The sequence below is a fragment of the Carassius carassius genome, chromosome 37 (assembly GCF_963082965.1).
Source record: "Carassius carassius chromosome 37, fCarCar2.1, whole genome shotgun sequence".
NCBI classification, from domain to species: Eukaryota; Metazoa; Chordata; class Actinopteri; order Cypriniformes; family Cyprinidae; genus Carassius; species Carassius carassius.
Window position 1 is genome coordinate 25,057,597 of NC_081791.1, and position 22,053 is coordinate 25,079,649.

Consider the following 22,053-nt stretch of genomic DNA (forward strand, 5'->3'; position numbering starts at 1 on the left):
TGAGTGAGTGAATGAATGGAGTGAGTGAGTGAGTGAGTGAGTGAATGAATGAATGAATGAATGAAGTGAGTGAGTGTTTGAGTGAATGAATGAATGGAGTGAGTGAGTGAATGAATGAATGAATGAAGTGAGTGAGTGAGTGTTTGAATGAATGGAGTGAGTGAGTGAATGGAGTGAGTGAATGAATGAATGAAGTGAGTGAGTGTTTGAGTGAATGAATGAATGGAGTGAGTGAGTGAGTGAATGAATGGAGTGAGTGAGTGAGTGAATGAATGGAGTGAGTGAATGAATGAATGAAGTGAGTGAGTGAGTGTTTGAGTGTATGAATGAATGAATGGAGTAAGTGAGTGAGTGAGTGAGTGAATGAATGGAGTGAGTGAGTGAGTGAATGAATGAATGGAGTGAGTGAGTGAGTGGAGTGAGTGAGTGAGTGAATGAATGAATGAATGAAGTGAGTGAGTGTTTGAATGAATGGAGTGAGTGAGTGAATGGAGTGAGTGAATGAATGAAGTGAGTGAGTGTTTGAGTGAATGAATGAATGGAGTGAGTGAGTGAATGAATGAATGAATAAATGGAGTGAGTGAGTGAGTGAATGAATGATATCTAAACACTTTTCCAGTCAGATCTTATGGAAAATGTCCAGTTATTTTCATGCTTCTGTAGTCTCTTATCTTTTGGCTTAGTTTTGCATTGTTAGTTTATCTTAGCTTAGTGTTTAGTTGAGCTTAAAGTTAAGTGAGATCCTTTTCTTTTCTCCATCTCATCTCCATCCCATCAGCCTGATACAATGCCAACGACACGCTCAGTCACACTTGCATTTAACCTAGAGAACAGAAAAGCAAAGGCAAACAGAAGAAAGGTGCTAAAGCTGTTTATTCAAAGCCAAAAGTACATTGGGTTTACCATCATCTCCCTGTCATCAAAATCTCCTCACATCTGTTGAGAGATAACAGAGCAGAGGTTTTCCACCTACCGACACAGTTATAAGGTTCTGTCCTATAGCAATCATTGTTCTACAATAAGTGTGTGTTTTCAGCACATCAACAGCCAGATCTGTCGAGACAGGCCCTCGCAGCAAAGGGGGATTCTTGGGGAATTTGGCGCCCAATCAAAGGCAATATAAACTAAATACACCCTCTTGACATCCGCTTAGTCAGATAAAGTAAACAAAATAACATTAACACACATTTTGCTCTCAAAATAATTACCGGCCTTGTACCAACACCAAAGCAGCCTATATCAAGCCATGAGACCCATTTGGCCTCCTTACACATGTAGAAAGTCGACACGGAAGGAGTTTTGTGTGTGACTGTGTATACATGTGTTTCTATGGAAAAAAAGGCAGCTGGACAGTCTTTTTGGGAATGATGGGGGTGGGGAGTGGAAGAATAGGTCATGAAGCGTCTAAGGAGAAATATAAAAGAAAACTACAGCTGTATAAGACTGTGGCCAAGATGAGGAAAATGCAAAAATGCATTGAAATGCATGACAACATGTGAGGAACTAATGATGACTTCAGGGAATGGGAAGAATGTGAAAAGTTAAAAAAGGGTTCCCATCATAAATGAGACATCTTAAATGATTTTTCATGACCGATCAGTGAGACTGAATGGAGACTTTGCTATATATTTGGGTAAAAGACATTATTTATTACCAGCAATCTCATTTGAGCTGCTATCCATGTTAGTTCTATACTGTATATGTGAAATGATATGTACTCTGTCAACAATTTGACTATACTAAGATGTAATTGGAGAGAAAATATGTTCACAGAGTTAAATTAAGCTCAATCAGCAGCACTTGTTGAATAATGTAATGTTCCTATTTCTCTAAAACATAGGTGAAAATCTGTTACATTGAGGCACTTACAATGAAAACAAATGTAGCCGATTCAAACATGTTCAAATAATCCAAATATATATCCCCAAAACATTACCATGATTTTAGTGCAAAGAACTCGTTATTAACCTTTTTGTTCCAAAGTTATAAAATTTTATTGTCTTGTCAGATAAATTAACAAATGTTTTCATGATATAAAATTTACATTTATGGTTTTAAATTTGGTCTAATTTACTTTTATTTTTAGTGTCTCAGTTTGACAGTGGTTTCTTTGTGATTACATTTTTATTACATTTTAAAATATGCGCATATGTTTTGTGATATGCTAAGTAACACACATGCATATTGTTGCATAAAAGACAGCCCTTAACATAAACTATATAAATTGGCCTTAGAGAAATAATAAATTAATAAATAAAATTAGTTTCTTTCAATAATCACAGATGTGGTGTTAAGCATATTTGTTTTGTTAAATAATCTATATATAGTAATTAATAATTAATATATACAGTACACACTGTATATAAATATATACTGTATGTATGTATGTATGTATGTATGTATGTATATATATAGAGAGAGAGAGAGAGAGAGGAGAGAGAAGCAATTCTTCTTGTGTTGTTGTTGTTGTTTAGTTTTCTGCATTTTAAGCTTAAATTGCATTGAACCAAGAATATTTTTTCAACAAAATACAGCATAACAGAAAACACCATTAAGTTAATTCCATTATAGCTCAGAGAAATATAATCCATCTGGTTGCACTGTGAGCGTTCAGGACATCCTCGTGCATGTGTGTGCATTTATAAACACCCCTCTGCATCAAGATCCTCTTTTCAACATCTGCTGCTGCTTCTTCTAAAGGGAAAAAAGCTGTCACCCATTGACATTAAGTCAGTACAGTAAGTCCATCCATGCAGTGCCCTTTATCCGTGCTTACTCACACAACTAAATTTGAGCTGAATGAGAAAGATCGTGCAAGCTTTACTAGTTTTAACCCCAGACATTATGTGGTTTCCATTCAAAACGATCAGTTCTAGCACAAGCACGATCTAAATAAAGGATCTTTTAGTGGACACCAGGAGAGGACACAAGGGCTTCATTGTATTTTGTCTATGAATATAATAGCCTTTTTTTCTCTCTTCCAGTGAGAAGTTCTTTCCAAGGTTTTGGAATGCCGTAAAAAAACAAAACATCAGCAACCCTCGTTCACTGTTAGTATCTGCACGAATGTTGTCACAATCTGCACTGAATGTGATGGACGGGTTTCTCAAGATGCAACGCTACAGTTGGCAGGGAGACATGGTGTGGGAGAGCAGCATGGAAAAGTTGTAAAGTGGGTGTTGGCGCTATAAAATTGGGAATTGTGATGAAACAGCTGCTTTATTTCCTAAACCTATAAGGAAAGGAAAACGCTTTCCATTATGCATAATGCCCATGATGAGCAATGATTACTATAGATACAAAACATGTACATGTGGGTGAAGAAACACAGATTACAAGCCCTTTACAGGCAAAGACACATACCGACAAATGGGGCCCATCTGGGAAGCCATAAAATGTGCACAATCAACAAACCTTGAGCATGGAAAGGGTTGGAAGTCAAGTCATTCAGACACAAAGAGGGAAGTCAAAGTGACGCAGGTACTGAAGAGTCACTTTTAGAGTCAGGAAGGCAGAGCATTACAAATATGGGATGGGGAAACTCCTGAGTATTGTTGGTTTTTGCATGGAAGCTCATTATTTATGTCTTCTGTCTGGTCCTCATTAGCCTATGGGCCTCACAGGCTCTTTGTACCAAGTGCTTCTGATTATCTTCACTGCGTTTATTGCTCTCAACCTGCTTTTCCTGCATTTCTGCCCACAGATAACAGAAATCTGATAACGGCTTTGTTTTACTCTCATGCTTGCGATTACCGAGCTGCTTTTGACTTGAAGTCTTCGTCTGACAGCTGAGAGATTTACAGAGCGATTTTGTGCACAGAACTGAAACAGCAGTTTTTGATTTACTAAAGAACTAGAATTATCTACAATTACATACTGAAAAGTCTTTCTGAGGGCGTTTAAGAGCTGCTTACTGTTAGTGTAACCAGTTTGAGATAGTATGAATTCACTGGTGGTCCAACCTGGTTTGTGCAAGGCATTATAAGACCCTTTAAGACCAAAAGCAAGACTAGACCCCTTGAAAACCAGATCCAGAACTAGCTTGTCAGTTTGGAATTTATTGAAGCATTAGCCTCCTCCAAATGATATAAATCCTGCACAGACTGAGGTAATCTTCATCTTTATTGTTCTGGAAATAGAATAGAAATTATAAATTGAAATTTAGTTTTTAAATAGCGTGGAGTGGAAGTGCAACACCCTAGCAACCACCGAAAAACACACTAGCAACATCCTAGCAACCATAGCAAATGCCCTTCAGTGCAGAAAATGCAGATGGAATCGTGGAATCAGGTAAAAAAAAAATGGAATTTCCTGTATAACGCAGAATGTCACAGAATTTTGGATGAATAGTTCAAAGTAAGCCATTATGTACTAAAGTCTGTGAATATTAAGCCGCAAATATATTCAAATATGAATCCTGTATGTTCTGTAGGTCTCGTGTTGACATGCGATTTCGTTTACTACACACATACTGAGTGTGTGCGATGCTCGCTGTGACATAATCTCTAGAACTGCTCTGAGAGTCACTTCATGAGCATTATAAAACAGATAGTTCAGGTCCTTGATTCTGATTGGTTGAGCTGCGTTAGAAGCTGCTGTAAATAACTCTACAGACATAGACCTTTGTTTACATCTGTGTGAAACTGACAGAAATATATTACTTAATGTAATGATAGTACTACTGCTACTAAAATTATTATTAAAACACAATTTAATTAATATTTACCAATACAAATATTTACCAGAATTTTTTTTTAATACAAAACACAGTATTCCTGAAAGAAAAAACAAGTAAATAAAACTATTATACTGTATACTGTGGAGTAAAGAAATCTGTAAATAGGATTAAAAGATGAATATGAGGCAAGACTACAGAATGTCACATTTTATTATTGGGTGATACAACACAAAGATGTTTTACTAGATAAGATCAGCACTTTTAGAGTTTCGTCTCCCTATCTGATGTGAGCATAAGTATTGGCACAGTTGCCTCACAGGTCTTTCTAAGTGTTCTGCTGTGTCCTGTTGCATTAATTCTTCAGATATTAAAAGCAGGGAATGTCTCTTATCAGTTATATCTATTGCTTCTGCATTCTAAGTCTTGCCTTCCATGATGAAACCAGGATGTAGATGAGGAAGCCGACTCTGAAAGAAAAGCAAGCAATTTGGATGCTAAAAGAAAAAAGGAAGTCAATTAGAACTATAGGAAAAACAAAGGGCATGGAGAAATCAAGAGTTTGGAAACTACCGGTGACATCAGATCGGCTGATCGGCTGAGAAAAACAACAGCAGTTGATGACAGACAAATCATAAAAGCTGTGAAAATTAACCCTAAAATACATGTTTGTAAAATCACCAACAAGCTCCAGAAAGCTGGGGTGTTGCTCTGTCAATCTACAGTCCGCAGGAGAATTTGACACAGAATTACAGAAGCTACACAGCAAGATGCAAACCTCTGATCAGCACCAAAAATAGAAAGCCAAGATTCTTCACAAATGTGAGCCAGTAGAGTTTTGGAACCGAGTTGATGGACCGATGAGACAAAAATGAACCTTTATCTGAGAAAAAAGGGAACTGCAAATGATCCTAAGCATACAACCTCACCTGTAAAGCTTGGTGGAGGTGGGGTCATCGCATTGGGCATGCATGGCTGTCTCTAGAACAGGACCTCTTAATTTTAATGACTTAATGTACTGTATGATGGCAGTAGCAGAATGATTTTGGAAGGGTACAAAATCATCTTGGCTACCAATATTAAAGAAAATGCCACCAAACTCATTAGAAAGCACTTCATATTGGATCAGGTCAATGACCCAAAACACCCTGCCAGTTCAGTCAAGGACTTTATCAGGGCAAAGAAATGTAAAGTCTCAGATTGCCCAAATCAATCTCCAGATTTAAATCTGATTGAACATTAATTTCACCAACTGAAGAGGAGACTAAAGACAGAAACTCCCCAAAACAGGCAACAGTTAGAACTGGCTGCATTAAAGGCTGGAGAAAAGCATTTCAAAGCTTAAGACCAAGAGTCTGGTGATGTCTATGGGTTGCAGACTCACTGCTCTGATTGCATGCAAGGGATCTGCAACTAAATATTAGCTTTTAGTCTTTGACATCTGCTTTAAATTCAACTGTTCCAATACTTATGCTCACATCAAATAGTGGGATGAAATCTAAAAGTGCTGTCCTTTTTATTTGATAAAACATGTGTGTCAAAAAACCTAATAATAAAATGTGACATTTTTTAGTTTTGTTGCATATTCATCTTGTAATCATATTTGCAAATGTCTTGACTTCACAGCAGAGAAAGCAATTTTGTCTTTACTGTTCCAATACTTACGGAGGGCACTATATATATATAGTGAATATATATATAAGAAAACAAAGAGTTTTCTTTATTTTCATGACTATGAAAATTGTAGAGTCACACTGAAGGCATCAAGGGCTATTTGACCAAGAAGGAGAGTGATGGGGTGCTGCGCCAGATGACCTGGCCTCCACAGTCACCGGACCAGAACCCAATCGAGATGGTTTAGGGGTGAGCTGGACCGTAGACAGAAGGCAAAAGGGCCAACAAGTGCTAAGCATCTCTCGGGGAACTCCTTCAAGACTGTTGGAAGACCATTTCAGGTGACTACCTCTTGAAGCTCATCAAGAGAATGCCAAGAGTGTGCAAAGCAGCAATCAAAGCAAAAGGTGGCTACTTTGAAGAACCGAGAATATGACATATTTTCACACTTTTTTGTTATGTATATAATTCCATATATAATTCCACATGTGATAATTCATAGTTTTGATGCCTTCAGTGTGAATCTACAATTTTCATAGTCATGAAAATAAAGAAAACTCTTTGAATGAGAAGGTGTGTCCAAACTTTTGGTCTGTACTATATATATATATATTTTTTTTTAAATATATATATATATATATATATATATATATATATATTTTTTTTTTTTTTTTTTTAATGTTTTTTAATATAAAATCAATTCATTAGAGATGCTTTTGATTACTAAAGTGTTTTGAAACCATTAAAATATAATCCAGAAAATTAATGGAAAAACAGAATTTGTTTAAAAAAAAAATGCACAGAGCCTTAAAATGTAATTTTTGTTAAACTTTTGTTGAACTGTGTAAGTTTCATGATTTCAATTAATTATTTTGACTAATACAATTTAAATTAACCATTAAAACAGAGTCTAGAAAAATAAAAAAAATAAAAAACGGAATCCAGAAAAAAAAGAATGTGGGAAAAATCACAGGGTCATATAGCACAACATCTTAACAACTGCCTAGCCTAGCAACACCATAGCAACCACCCAGGACACCCTAACAACTGCACAGGAGCTCTCTAAAAACAACCACAATGCCCTAGAAACAACATCAACTGCCTTGCAATCACATATCTACTCCAAAGCAACCATCCACAATGAGCTAGCCACTGACTAGAATCCGCAAAGCAATGCCCTAGCAACTGGCTAGCAGCCATCCACAGCATCTTAGCAACTGCCTTGTTCCTTTTTTTTTTTATTAAACACAAAAGAAGATATTTGGAAGAATGTTGGTACCCAAACAGTTGACAGTAGCCACTGACTTCCATAGTGATCTCTTCCATATTATGGAAGCCAATGGCTACCAGCAAACGTTTGGGTACGAACATTCTTCAAGATATCTTCTTAACAGAAGAAAGAACCTCATATAGGCTAAGTCTGAAACAACACGAGGGTGAGCATATAATGACCCATTTTAGGTTGAACTATCCCTTTAACTGAGAAAGCTGAGCTGTCTCTGAGGAGCTCCACTCCACTATTTCTGAGAGCTATGCCTGTACCCGTCTCTCATATCCACTCACATCCAATGACTCGCAATCCAGTGCATATAAACCCTGGCGAGATCATGTGACCATGCAATTCCCAGACCACACTCACTTGAAGAGCTATTAGCCATTTTGGGCGAGAACTCAGTCACCTATTTCTGTTTTTTTATCAAGCCCTTGAAATCCAACACAAGTGGAAAGTCAATGCTCTGTCTTTTTGACTTGGTCCTTTATTAACAACTGCTCTGCAGTGCTATTTGATATTCAAATTACTCTCTTCCCACTTTATTTCCACTCTCGACACTCTCTGGAATGATATTACCTCACTTTCAATGAGCATAACAGAGTATAGCACCATTTGCTCTGTGGGTGAATACAAAAGCTGTTCACACACATTCCAGAGCAATTTTTTCCAGGTGTACAGATGCACCTGATTTATTAGATGAATGATTCTGCTGGACACTGTACAGATGATGACAGTCATATGAGGGTTGGGGCTGCGTGTCTAGACTGGTTGGGCGAAGCAAAGCACAACAACACTGTCCCAACTCCGTGTTGCATGATCACGTTTATATATGAACTGCCATTTATTTTACAATCTCTGCAAAGGTTTTGAACTCTCCATGGGGTTTGCCCAGGGATAGTTCAAAGAATTGTGGTTAAGTTACAGCAAGTCAATTCAACGCAGTCATATCACATCTGTTTGCTTAGTAGGTGTGTAACGGTGAGCACTGCTTTAGGGATCTTTTACCACTGTGTGGGAAATATGGTTCATTATAAAGCTGCTTTTATTATGTGCTTATACTGAAACTCTGTGTAAGACTTTATCTCATCTACTCACGTGACTGAAGTGACTCACGTGTGTGTCTGTTATTAGGCGCATCTGTCCTCACACCTGTAAGGCACAATAAAATGAAACCATGTTCATAAGTAGCGGTTATTAAGATCATAAATTAAAATAACAAAAATCTGTTTATTTTATTTTATTTTTTACTTCTGATGATACTGATATAATACTCTATTCTGACTAAAGGACGATTCGATGTAAAACAATAATGAATTTAACATCTAATTTTTAAATGTAAATTTTTAATATAACATTTTCCTTTTAAATACTTTGGCCAGTTCAGGAATATGTGCAGTTTTATATTGTTTATTTGTAATGTTAGTTTTAAATTGGGTCACACTTTATTTTAAGGTTCATTTTTCTCCATTAACAAACCATTAACTATGAGTTTTGTCTCAATAAACTCCTAATTTGCCACTTATTAAGATTGTTGTTAAATTTAGGTATTGGATGGGATTAGGGATAAAGAATATGCAGAATATGTGGTTTATATATTAATAAACAGCCAATATGTTAATAAAAGGCATGCTATTAAGCAATTAATAGCACAATATTACAATATTACTGTTTTGGAATTTTGATCAAATAAATGCATCCTGGTTCTATACACTGTTGACACAACTGACACAAATGCATGACCAAAAAACACAATATTACCATGGTGTGCATGTAAAAGTATTTCCATGGTACCATGGGTAAAACACACACACACACACAAACAGAGTCAATCAACACTGACCTCCAAGTGTTTCCTGACCCAAGTGGCCAGTTCTAGTTACCCATAATGATACATATTATATGCCCATTCCCTAGCAAGAAAATAGCTGTAACATAAAGATGAGAAGGACCAGAATCCGGGAACAGGTTCAAGATGGTGACGCCGGTCTCCTTCTAAAGATATGAAGGAGGAGGAGTGCGCGAGGAGAGGGAGGGAACCTGCTGCATTCAGTAACCCAGAGACACTTTATTCCGTGAAGAGGTTTGATCAACACTGTGAAGTTTATGGGAGAGCGAAAGATTACGTGTTTATTTCGTTCTCCGCGCTTTAATTATATAGAATAACTGCGCAGGTGCGATTTTATTGCAGTTACATAAAAAAGCTCCAGTGACTCCCTGCATTGAATTCGACTTTGAAAGTGAACCGTAGGGGTCTTAGAAAAACAATTTTGAATAGAAACTGTGCTAGGCGATGTAGACGCTTTAAAACGTACAGAACAGACTGTAATTTCGGATTAAAGTCCACCATGGAGGTCCGTCCAGCGCTCACGTGTGTTTTGTTCAGCGTGTTTCTGTGGACAGGAGACGCTCAGCACTCGGTACCTGATTCAGGTGAGTCGCTTCTCTCACGTTTCCATTCGGAGTGATTTTAGTGAATCATATACTTTTATTCAGGACTCGGTACATAATTTACGCGAATCACGTTTTAACTCGGAACTCGGTGTTTGATTCAGTGGAGTGATTTGAATCAGGACTCAAAACCAGAATGATAGGTTATGTTTGACTTCAAGACTTCAGTATGTGATTTAGGTGAGCTATATTGAAACACATTCATTTAGTTGAACCATTACAGTTCTCTATACCCGATTCAAATGAATCACATAGGTGTATTCAAGACTCGGTCGCCTGATTTAAGTGAGTCATGTCTCAGGACAGGTGATTCATATGGGTCAGAAAAAGTAGATAACATTTAATTTAGCAAAATAAAGAAACGTAGGCTTCATAGTTATTTCATGTTAGCGAACAGCGATTGCATATTAACTCATGTTAACATGTAGAACCTTATTAAAGTGTAAAGTGATAATTTATTTAACAATAAGTCCAGAACAAACACGTGAGTTTAAATAATAATTGCTAATGTAAATCATCGACCAATGCACAGAGTTAACGTTAACCTTAGTATGGAATACTGTTCTATTTAGTTCTAGTCTTGATTAGATAAAGAACTCAAAGCCCTTTAAACAATAATGCAAATGAAAGAAGGAATATGGAGATGATTTCTGATAAACATGACTGAGGGAGCAGCAGAATATATACATTACAAACATGTGAGCTAGACAGAAAACATGTGTAAATGCTTTTTGCTTCATGCAAAGTGTCAGGGTTTCCTGTCCTCTAAAACATATGGCCCAAGTTTAAGTTACCCGAGAAAAAAAAAATTATATATATATAATTATAATTTAATTATATAATTATAATTATATATAATTATAATTTAAATAGAATTTTAACACAACAAAATATTTAAGATGACACCCAGGGAGAAAATGCTTTACTGCAATTTTTTTTTTAAATTAAAATAGCCAAATACTTGATAAGAACTGGTTCCATTTGTAAATGTTTTAAGTTGCAGTAAAGCATTTTCTCCCTGGGTGTCATCTTAAATATTTTGTTGTGTTAAAATTCTATAATTGAATTGACTGCATTAAATTTTCAGATCTCACAATAATTTTCAGATCTAACTTGCTGTCAGCATATCGCTGACATACATATTGAGTGAGGCAAATGAATTAAAGGACTCTTCCTGTCAATCACTGTTAGGCTATCAACCGCTCCAGGGTTATGAGAAACCTGTTAAATGCCAGAAAATAGAGGTATTGTGTACATTTTGCCTCTGCTGATGTCTGTCATGACATCCCACTGAAATCATGAAACACACGATAGAAGATAAGCAACAAAGGAATTTCTGCATGCACAGTATCAAAAAGCACTCACTATTCACAACACAGTGGAAGTCACATACAGTAGTTATATGAGGAACGAGAGAGCCAAAGTGATCATAATTGAGCACAGCTCTGTACAAGATTGTGCACTTTCTGACACAATTTTAATCAGTTCATGATTTTAATCAGATTGCATGCAGATTGCCCCATGGTTTAGATTAGGTTTCTGGATTTTCTGCTATGCAGTCTACAAATCGAAACAGATTTGAGTCAGATATGCCACAAAAAACACATTTTAGTCAGATTTCAAGTTGCACATTTATTTGCATTAGGATTTGTAAAAATCAATCTTCATGTGTTTAATATGGAAGCTTTTTTCTGCTGCGTGAAGGAAGTAAAAAAAAATAATTGTGACTTTTGATCTCAGAATTCAGGCTAGTTTCCTTGTTTATATCCCACATACTTTCCTCACAATTTTTGAAGTCAGAACTTACCACAATACAAACATTGTGAGGCACAAATACAGAACTGTAAGATACAGACACCGTTCTGAGAGAAAAAGCTGAGAGATGTTTGGTCGCTATTGTAAGACATAATCTCATAATTGCAAGGAAAAGGTCAGAATTGTGAGATAAAAAGTGAGTTACCTTTTTTTATTCTATGGCGAAAACAAAAACAAACTAACAAAAAATTGTGAGATAAACTCAGAATTTATTGAAAGAAAGTCACAATTGCAAAATAGACAATGTCAGAAATAAAAAAAGTCAAAATTCTGAGTTCTGCATGTTTTTCTGTGTAAAAAACCCCAAAAAAGCTCAGAATAGTGAGATGAAAAGTCGCAATTACCTCACTTCCATAATTCACTGCTGTTAAGACTATAAAAAAGAAATCAGATAAGAATCTCATATGCCAATTTTTTTTTTTTTTGAACAAAACCACAGTGACTCACAGAAAGTAATTCTGGAAGAGCCTTGAGCATTATGGCTTTGACTACAGAAGTTTGTGTGCAAAGTGCCACCGCATCCTGCTTCCAAGCGGTCTGGCAAAGGTCAATTATTTAGAAGTCACGGGTTCAAGTGACCCGATGGGCGAAGAAAACTATGAAAAATATGCACACGGTTTTAGATTTCATCCAAATTCATTGGTTTTAGATTTTATCCGAATTCATTGGTGAACCAGGACTTTTGTCACCAAAACATGCAAAAGGCTTAAGATTCACAAGATTCTCTTGTAATTGGAATCGACTCCTCCAGATCTCCTCATTAGACTGTGGGCGACTTTGGATTGTCTTATACTGTATGTGGCAAACTCTTGGCTCTCTGAGGCCTCCCGCCCACTCGCTGTCTCTTGCTCTTTTCTGCACACTCGCTTTCTTCCTCTTCAGGGGCTTCTGGAAAATCCTCTACATTCCTTCTTTTACTTCACATGGAACAGCCAATTCTCACCTCCCCCTTTTTCTCCATGCCTGCCTGCCATCGTCCGTCCGCTTCTCGCTTGTAACATCCAGGAGCAGAGCTGTTCCTTCCCCAATCTGTTTATGTTGATCACGCAGCTCCAGGTTAGAGGGCTCCTCTGCCAGGAAATTCCTGTAACGGCCAAATCAAATGTTCCATCTCCTGAAATATTGTGAAGCTCACAGTTCTTCCTTATGCTAATAAAAACTACCGTTTTCTCATCCTTATTTTTAGCATCTCCCGTTCAAACCCACTTCCTTCACAAATAACTAATTTCCTCACTCGATTTCACACTTATCTCTATTTGGCCATTCTTTCTCAGAGTTTCTCTCAATTATATTGTGTTCACTAAAAACATTTAACTAGTGGTCAGTTAAGAGGAAGTGCGTGTACACGGCATCTGAACTTGTTAAAACCTGTATGCCAACTTCCATAGTAAACATCTGAAGCTGTGAAACTGAATAAGACTGAAGGTCTGCACAATTTGGGGGTGGGGGGGGGTGGGTCTGATAACATTTCTGATAAAAGTTGTGATTGCAATTTAAAATGCAATTAAAAAAAAAAGTTGTGCTTGTCTGCACAATTTGTCCAAAAATGCACTGATTATATGTCAATATGACTATAAAATAGTGACAATAATTGTTTTATTATTAATATTAAATAAAATATTAGTATTTAAACAAAAATATTTAGTAAATATTTAGTAATGAAATATTGTTATTAATTCAATATTAAAATGTAATATATATATATATATATATATATATATATAAAATATTGAATAAATAATAATTTATTTTGTTGCAGTTTTTTTATATTTCATATTATTATTATTTAATTTATATTATTTCTAATCATTATATAAGTACTCATGCAGCCCTACAAGACTATCAAATCCTCTTAAAGGCACATTTCAACCCCCCCCTCCCCTCCCCCCAAAAAAATAAAAAAATAAAAATAAACAAAAAAAATACTTCTGTCATCATTTACTCACCCTAATATCGTTCAGAACCTTTGTGACTTTGTTTCTTAATGTTTTGTGGTCTCAAGTTTTGTTGTTGTTTTTTTTTTTCAATGAAAATCAATGTTGTTCAAACCCCCAAAAACTGCTCAAACATTCCTTCAAGGATCCTGAAGGTGAGTTAATGATAACAGAAGTTTAATATCTGGTTGAACCAGGCCTTTAAATATTAAACTTTGGGGCTTGTTTGTGCACGAATGACAGATAAAATCACGTGGCTTTTCTTCACCAATCAGACTAGCGATGTAAAATGGGCAAAAGTCTTTTAAATGAAGGTTTCAGTAGTGGGTTTTTGCAGTGGTGCCATAGAAAAAAAACTTCTTTGGTTGCTTAAAAACCTTTCAGTAAACAGTTATTAAAATAAAAATTTTACCTTAGTTTGAAGAACATTTAAATAATTTAAAGCACCTTTTTCCACTTCAAATGAATGAAAAGGTTCCATTTATCTTCATGGAACCATAAAGAACCTTTATTTTTAAGAGTGTACAAACAAAGCTTGTATATGTACTCACACAGAGGTCTCCTCATGCCTTGGAAAGTCTGTTTTAGTGCTGCCATGTGCTAAATAAACACTCATCTCCCCCTCTTGAGATGTTAAAGCATAGATCATTTCCTTAAATGTCTACTGTTGTTTTTCACCTACAGTTTTAAACTGCTGTGAGGGAGATGTCCTCTTCCTCCTGGACTCCTCTGGTAGCGTGGCTTCCTACGAGTTCTTCCGTATGGTGGACTTCCTCAAGGAGCTCCTGCTGCCTTTCTCGCTGGGGCCGGATCAAGTGAGGGTGGGACTGCTGCAGGTTGGGACTGAACCCCATCTGGAGTTCAGCTTTGACACCTACAGCTCCCAGGACGGACTGCAGACGGCCCTGGGGAGGGCTAAACAGCTGAAGGGCGACACAAACACGGTGGATGCTCTCCTGATGGCTAGGAACCAGGTTTTGAAACAGGGCGTGCCGGGAGGTGCCAGACCAGATCTGCCCAGGGTTCTGGTTTGGCTCACGGATGGAGTGGACCCCGGCGAGGTGCAGGAACCAATGGCGAGGCTGCGGGAAGAGGGCGTGGCCGTCCTGGTGGTTTCCACTGGCCATGGGAACTATAAGGTGCTGAGAGAGGCTGTGAGTCCACCCGCAGAGGAGCACCTGTTCTTTGTGGACATCGATGATATCAACATCATCAGCGAAGACTTGAGGAACGCAATTATTGGTGTGTTTCTTTAAATTTCATAAACCATAAAAAAACATACTTGTAGAAATTAGAAGTTTGGAGGGTACTTGAGTAATGTTGATGATACACTGGGCAACTTTTTGAGCAATGTCGCCGAGCAAGGGCCAACCAGTTGAAACACAGAGCCCACGACTGAACTAAAATATCCAAACAGAATTTTGTTACCCATTCCCAATGGGAAAGTGCCCAAGCAATATTGCTTAAAAAGTTGCCCCGTGTATCATCAAATAAAATGAAAACACACAATCCTTGACCCTGATATCATATTTCATTCAAAGTACCAGTCAATCTTATGAGAGCGTTTTCTAAACAGAGAAAGTGATCTTATGTAAGAGTGACTATCTCTGTACCTCCGCCCCAGTGTGCCGAAGGAATCTCAAATGCCAGTCAACTCCGACACAAATAGCTTGAGACAGCTCAAAGAGAAGAAGGGCCTGGAGGAAACAGGGACAGAACCCGCAGACACTGTAATGGGAGATGAGGGCTATTTATACAGAAATTATTTTGAACTCCCTGCAAAGTCCCCCGGAGCGCTAGATGTTGCTATTATTAGTGGGCATTCTTCCGCACATATATAAGGCGTTACATATGTGCAACTTCCAGACACTTTCATAAACAAACTCATAGATCATAATTCAGAGCAGGTGTTGTCGTGCCCTTTTAGAAACTGCCGTAGGCGTGGATTTAGTGACTTGAGTCACTAATTTAATTTCAGCCATCTCTTATTTCTCTCAAATCAAATGCAGGGATTATTCTAGAAATTACACTTTGCATAATGAAAATTATTTTTATAACCATTACTTTGTTGTTGTTGTTGTTGCTGTGTCTTTAACAGTTAATATATGCTTGTAAGAATTATATTATTATTATTGTAAGTCGCTTTGGATAAAAGCGTCTGCTAAATGCATAAATTTAATTTTAATTTAATTTAATTATTAATTAGCATTATATATGAACATTAAATGTATTATTATTAGTACTACTTGCATTAATTAGATATGTTTTAAATAGTTTTATATTTACTAGTATTTGTAATAATTAGTTTAATTATTAACATTAAATAGCATTCATTAAATAACCATTAAATTGATTAATAATAAAAAAATTAATAAGTAACTACACTTCATATAATTAAATCGATTTCTGACAATTACATATTTTAGCTTGTGTCTTAAACGTTTAATTTATGCTTAGAATTTGTATTATGATTTATTAAATATGATCATTAAATGTATTATTTTTGATAATAATAAAAACTCATTATTGACTAGCCTTAAATATAAACATGTATGTATTATTATTAGTATTACTTGCATTAAATAGCATTAATTTAATGAACATTAAATATACTAACAATCATAATTAAAATAAAAAATAAGAAAAAAGTAAATTTCGCATAATGAAAATATGGTTTTTATCGGCATTACTTTTTGTTGTGCCTTTAGCGTTTAATTTATGCTTATAATAATTTATTCATTAGTGTTAATTAAATATGAACATCAAATGTATTGTTATTATTATTAGCGTTATTTAGATATCATTAATAAAAAAATTATATTTATTATTATTTTAATAATGTGCAACTTTCAAACACTTAACATACAAAAATTGGCATAGCTCGCACACAATAATTCAGACCGGGTGGTGCCCTATGTATGGATTTAGTGACTCGAGTGATTCATTTAATTTCTGCCTCTCTTATTTCTCTTTCTCTTGGATTAAATGCAGAGATTATCCGGGCCGAGAGGCTACAGGTGAAGTCGGTCACCAGCACTACTGCTCAGCTGGAATGGAGGCCTGTGTTGGCCGGCACTGGCTACTATGAAATCCAGTTTGGTCCCATCCGATCAGGGCAGATCGGAGGGCCGGTATCTCCAGGCACCAGTCCTGGCACTGGTTTGGGTCCTTTCCAGAGGATCACGCGTAGCGGAGATGCCAGCTCTGCGATGCTGACTGGCCTGCGTCCAGACACCACATACACAGTCACGCTCACACCGAAGGCCAACCTAGAGTTCCTCAACTCTCTTCACACCACCTTCAAAACCCAGCCAGGTGCAGAACCAATCTCTCAATAATATATCCAGATCAGATTTCATCCAAAAATCTAAAATAATATTTTGCATAATGATTTTTTTTTTAATCACAATTACTTTTTTGATGCACCTTGTTTCAATTATGCTTATAATAATAATAATAATAATAATAATAATACAAAAATAAATTATACTTCACATAAGGAAAGTGATTTTCACGACCATTACTTTAATATTATTATTATTATTATTATTATTAACATTAATTGGCAATAAGTAAATATGAACATTATTGTTGTTGTTATAATTAATAATAGTTATATTATTATTATTATTATTACTACTACTATATTATATTACATTTGTTGTTGCTGTTAATATTATTATTATTCTTGGCATTAAATAGCATTTTTTTAAATGAACATTAAATGTAATAATACACACAATAATTTAATAAATTGTAAAAATCATTTTACCATTTACCATTCAATAATTCAATATCCATATTTAATTAATGTTAACTCGATATTAAATATTTAATATATTTTAGAAGAATTAAAATCCAATGTTGACTCTATTACAATAATGGCAATTGAGAATCACAAAGAAATACTGAATAAATATATATCTGTATATATATATGTGTGTGTATGTGTGTGTGTGTGTGTGTGTGTGTGTAAACTGGTATCCCCTGCACATTTACTGAATAAGAATGTGTGCATATTATCCCCCCTATTTTATTAGTGAAACGGGATGTTGACTTCACACATGCCAGGGGACATAGAAGACATATAAATTTTAGTAGAACTAAATAAAAACCTTGATCAAACATTGAGATGTTCTCCTCTCTCAGTGAATCCTCCCCAGCCGGAGGTGCAGACTCTGTCCACAGTGAGCGTGTCAGAGTCCAGCACTAACAGTGTGCGTGTGAGCTGGGGTCCGCTGCTGCCTCACCTCATCCAGGGGTACACGCTGGAGTATTCAGCGCTTCCTACAGGCCCGCTGCGGGTCGTCAGCGTCAGTAACAGACAGAACTCCACAGTCCTGACCGGTCTCCACGCCGACACACAGTACCTGGTCACCGTGAGCGCGAGACAGGCCTCCGGCAGAGAGAGAGCCATGACGGTTAAAGTCTGTACACAGGAGGGTAAGAACCAACAGATTATTTTCTCATTATCACTCAATTATGAATTCATTTGATTTCTGCAGACTGCTCATTCATTTTTATGTTAACATCACTTTTGATGTATTACAGAAACTGTGGCAAAATGATAATTTAAATGCTATTTTTCTTAAATGCATTAACACTCACAGTCAAGACACTTACGATTGCATTTTCATTCAATGTCCCACAATGAATGTAGCAAAATTCAATGTGCACATTGAAAATGCATTCCGAGCCGATCACGTGTCCGCCCCCTCCTGCCATGTCAATCACTGCATGAACAAGGCGGGGCTTGCAGAAGGTCAAGAGACTCAAATCTCAATTAGAGGATTCAAGTGAGAGAACATGGACAAGACAGTTGGTCCATGTACGTTTTGATCATTTCGGTTTATGGCTTCAATATTTCATTCGCACTTGTGGGCGGAGCTGAAACGCGCTTTCATCTGATTGGTCGAATCGCTCCACCTTCAGCTCGGTCTTTTCATTCTTTCAGGCAGAATAAGAGTCAGTGCGAGTGAAGCACTGTAATGTCTGAAACCACTGTCACTGTAAATTAGCATAATATTTGAATATTTGTCTAAAACAGTTTGGCAGGTGGAGTGAAACCATGAGCAAAGCTCATCTGTATGTATGCAATACAGACTCGGGAGTAATGGAGTTCTGACTGAACGCAACCGAGAACTGAACAGCAGTGGAAGGGTTAATCATGCGACAGCGCCGTGCAGCAGCGCGAGGTTTAACTGTATGACAGGCAAGAGCAGTCTCAAATAATACAGGCATATGGTCAGAAAACACTGCGTCACATATCTCTAGATTAAGAACAGGCAAACCATATGATAAAACAAGATCAAGTGTGTGTCCATGTTCTTGTGTGGGAAGTTTCACGTCCACCATCATCCAATTTTCACTATATTTTCAGCAGAAAATCGCAGATCGAGCAGTGTTTGGCAATCGTACACCGATAGAGTCTACCTCCCAGGCAAAAAAATAAAACAAACAGCAAAAACACACACGCACAATGGCGCCATCTTGTTTTCCATATGTCCTGGGTATTATAGTCCAGTGCGACTTATATATGTTTTTTTTCTTGTCATTACGTGTCGTTATGGAGGTGGGGAGGTGGGGGGGGGGGCACCACACTGTCTTAATATGGCCCTGGATTTGAAGAAACATTTCTTATCAAAGACTGTTAAACAAATGTTGTGCTGCTAAATATTTTTTGTGGGAACATGATACACTTTTTCAGGATTCTTTGATGAATAGAAAGTTCAAAAGAGCAGCATTTATTTGAAATAGAAGTCTTTTGTAACATTATAAATGCCTTTACTGTCACTTTTGAGCAATTTAATGCATTCTTTCTGAATAAAAGTACTAATTATTATATTTTTTTTTTAATGGAACTGACCCCAAACTAATTAGTTATTAACAAAATAGTACAATTCATTAGAAGCATTTGGAATGAGATGCTTTCAAATGGGATCACCCTATTTTTTAATGTTCCTGCCAATATCATTCCCACATCCCGTACCTCTAATTGCCAGCAAGAAGCAGAAAGCCTGACCTCTCTCTCTGTTTCTCTCAGTGTTGCCAGCTCTCTCAGATCTGCAGCTGACCACAGTGGGCAATGAGTCAGTGCAGCTCCGCTGGAAGGGGAGTTACGATGGTCTCCGTGGCTACTGGGTCACATGGGAGCGAAGTCAGAGCCAGCGCTCCACCCTGTATCTACCACCCAACCGGCTCTCCACCACCCTTAACCATGTGCCCTCCAGGGCCCGTGTCTGCGTCTCTCCGGTGTACCGGACAGCCCGTGGGGAGGGACTCTGCTGCACTGCTTAAATGCGCTCCGGTGAGGTGCCTGTCAGGGAAACACTGGGATTATGGGTTATTTTCTATCATGAAATAAAAACTGTATCAAATTTTTTTAATAAAAGATAGCACAAAAATATACCTTAATATGATGTCTTCTCCGAAAAACAACAATACAGCTAGTTATTCCACTTTGATATGTGTGTTGTGTCAGAATATCTCACACAGAAATGAAAATTCTGTCATTTATTACTCGCCCTCATGTCGTCCCAAACCCATAAGACCTCCATTCATCTTCGAAACCCAAATTAAAGGTGCACTAAGCAAATTTTCTCATACGATGCTGACATTTGAAAGCGGCAAAACAAACACGTCCATACCTCAACAAGACCCCGCCCCTAATTTGATAGCTCATATCTCAAGATTCTTGACTTGATTTTTAGTTGTTTGACCCCTAGAGTCAAGCTATGCATTCACCTTGAAAACTTTATATTTTATTCCAAATGCAATGACTTTAGTTTTCTCCTTGATTAAATGAGTTCTGGCTCATCCAACTGTTAATTTCATCAATGCATTGGCAGAGGGAATGGGGCTGTAGTTATTTGGCGATAACGTAGTTAAATCTGGGTATCATCAGCATAGCTGTGATAGAAAATTTGGTTCTTTCTCATTATTTGACATAGTGGGACCATATACAGGCTAAACAAGAGTGGTGCAAGAATTAAACCTTGTGGGACTCCGCATGTCATGGACATCCATCTAAGACATGTGCTCTCCTATGCTCACATAATAACCTGAGTATTTGGGTCGGAGGAGGTTTTTATCAGGTCATCAGGTTTTTGACTCACATAATATGATATAGGAGAATTCTGTCCAGTAAGTGTTCATCCTGACATATTACTAACAATATAAATGTTATTATGTTTACTTTATAAATAGTATAAACATGTTAGCAAAGTTTTGACATTGATAATTTAGAGACATTTGCATATCAAATATAATACTGCAGGCATTTTAGGGTTAAATGTGAAGTAATTTTACCACAGAATTGCATGACATACATTGAATAGACAAACAAAAAGCTAATTATTAAGCTTTTTACCTTATCCATTTTTAAACAAATATGTATTATAATAAGCAACTTCTGTTTGTGTTACCACACAGCTGTGTTGACCTGGAACTGTGGAGAGCCATTCTACCAAATATGAAAGAAGTGGGAATGAACAACACCAAAAACTTCCCACAAATAGACAGATGGGAGGACGGGGAGTCTAGGACACTGTTGCGGTTTGAATACTTATACCCCATAGATGGTGATCTTTAAACACACCCACACAACATGCACTGACAAACAAGCTCCAATCCATGCTTCTAACACAGAGACTAAATGAGTCTGAACTCAAAAATGACCTTCTGGAGAATCAGACTTTTAAAGGAATGTTTCGGGTTCAAGTTCAGTGCTATTGATGGCTGAGATCTGTGGCTTGCTGTATATTACCGCAGTCCAGAGTTCATTTCTCGCAATTCGGACTTTGTTTCTTGCTATTTTTAGGAGAAAAAGTAAGAACTGCATGAAATAAACTCATAATTCTTAAAAAGAGTTTAAATCATAGTTATTTTTTTCTTATATTTTTTTTTCTCACACTTTTTTTTTGCCTCAAAGCTCAATTTTCACTTCTCGCAATTCTGTTTTTTCCCCTCCATTGAATAAAAAATAAAGTTAATTGTGACTTTTTCTTGAAATTTATATCACACAATTCAACCTTTTGTATCATTGTATCATTAGATTTCTTTTTTTTTTACTACGAATTCTGAGTTTACATCTCAGTATTTTTTTCCACTGCAGAAAAAAAGTTAATTGCAAGCTTATTTTTTATAATTGAGAGGAAAAGTGGCAAATACCTTTTTATTACAGTAATGCACTTATAATACAAGCCTATGGGACAAGACATTAAACAGTCTGTTGTTAGTATCCTTGTGCATTTTGAGTGAAAGTTATAGGGTTTACCAACTTTATATTGTCATGA

General features: G+C 36.7%; 1 protein-coding gene across 1 annotated transcript; it reads left to right on the top strand.

Moving 5' to 3' along the window:
* The first annotated feature begins 9,602 nt into the window (after window positions 1-9,602).
* Window positions 9,603-21,789, top strand: LOC132118501 (von Willebrand factor A domain-containing protein 1-like). The gene is made up of 6 exons (XM_059528376.1): window positions 9,603-9,992; window positions 14,444-15,001; window positions 16,751-17,074; window positions 17,909-18,202; window positions 19,803-20,066; window positions 21,191-21,789. The coding sequence occupies exons 1-5, from the start codon at window positions 9,908-9,910 to the stop codon at window positions 20,054-20,056; spliced, it is 1,515 nt and encodes a 504-aa protein (XP_059384359.1). The 5' UTR covers window positions 9,603-9,907; the 3' UTR covers window positions 20,057-20,066; window positions 21,191-21,789.
* The last annotated feature ends 264 nt before the right edge of the window (window positions 21,790-22,053 follow it).

Bases quoted from the DNA above. Each gene is read 5' to 3' on its own strand.
- LOC132118501 (XM_059528376.1), top strand. From the start codon at position 9,908: ATGGAGGTCCGTCCAGCGCTCACGTGTGTTTTGTTCAGCGTGTTTCTG. The intron at 9,993-14,443 runs GTGAGTCGCTTC...TTTCACCTACAG, and splicing joins GCACTCGGTACCTGATTCAG to TTTTAAACTGCTGTGAGGGA. The intron at 17,075-17,908 runs GTGCAGAACCAA...CTCCTCTCTCAG, and splicing joins CACCTTCAAAACCCAGCCAG to TGAATCCTCCCCAGCCGGAG.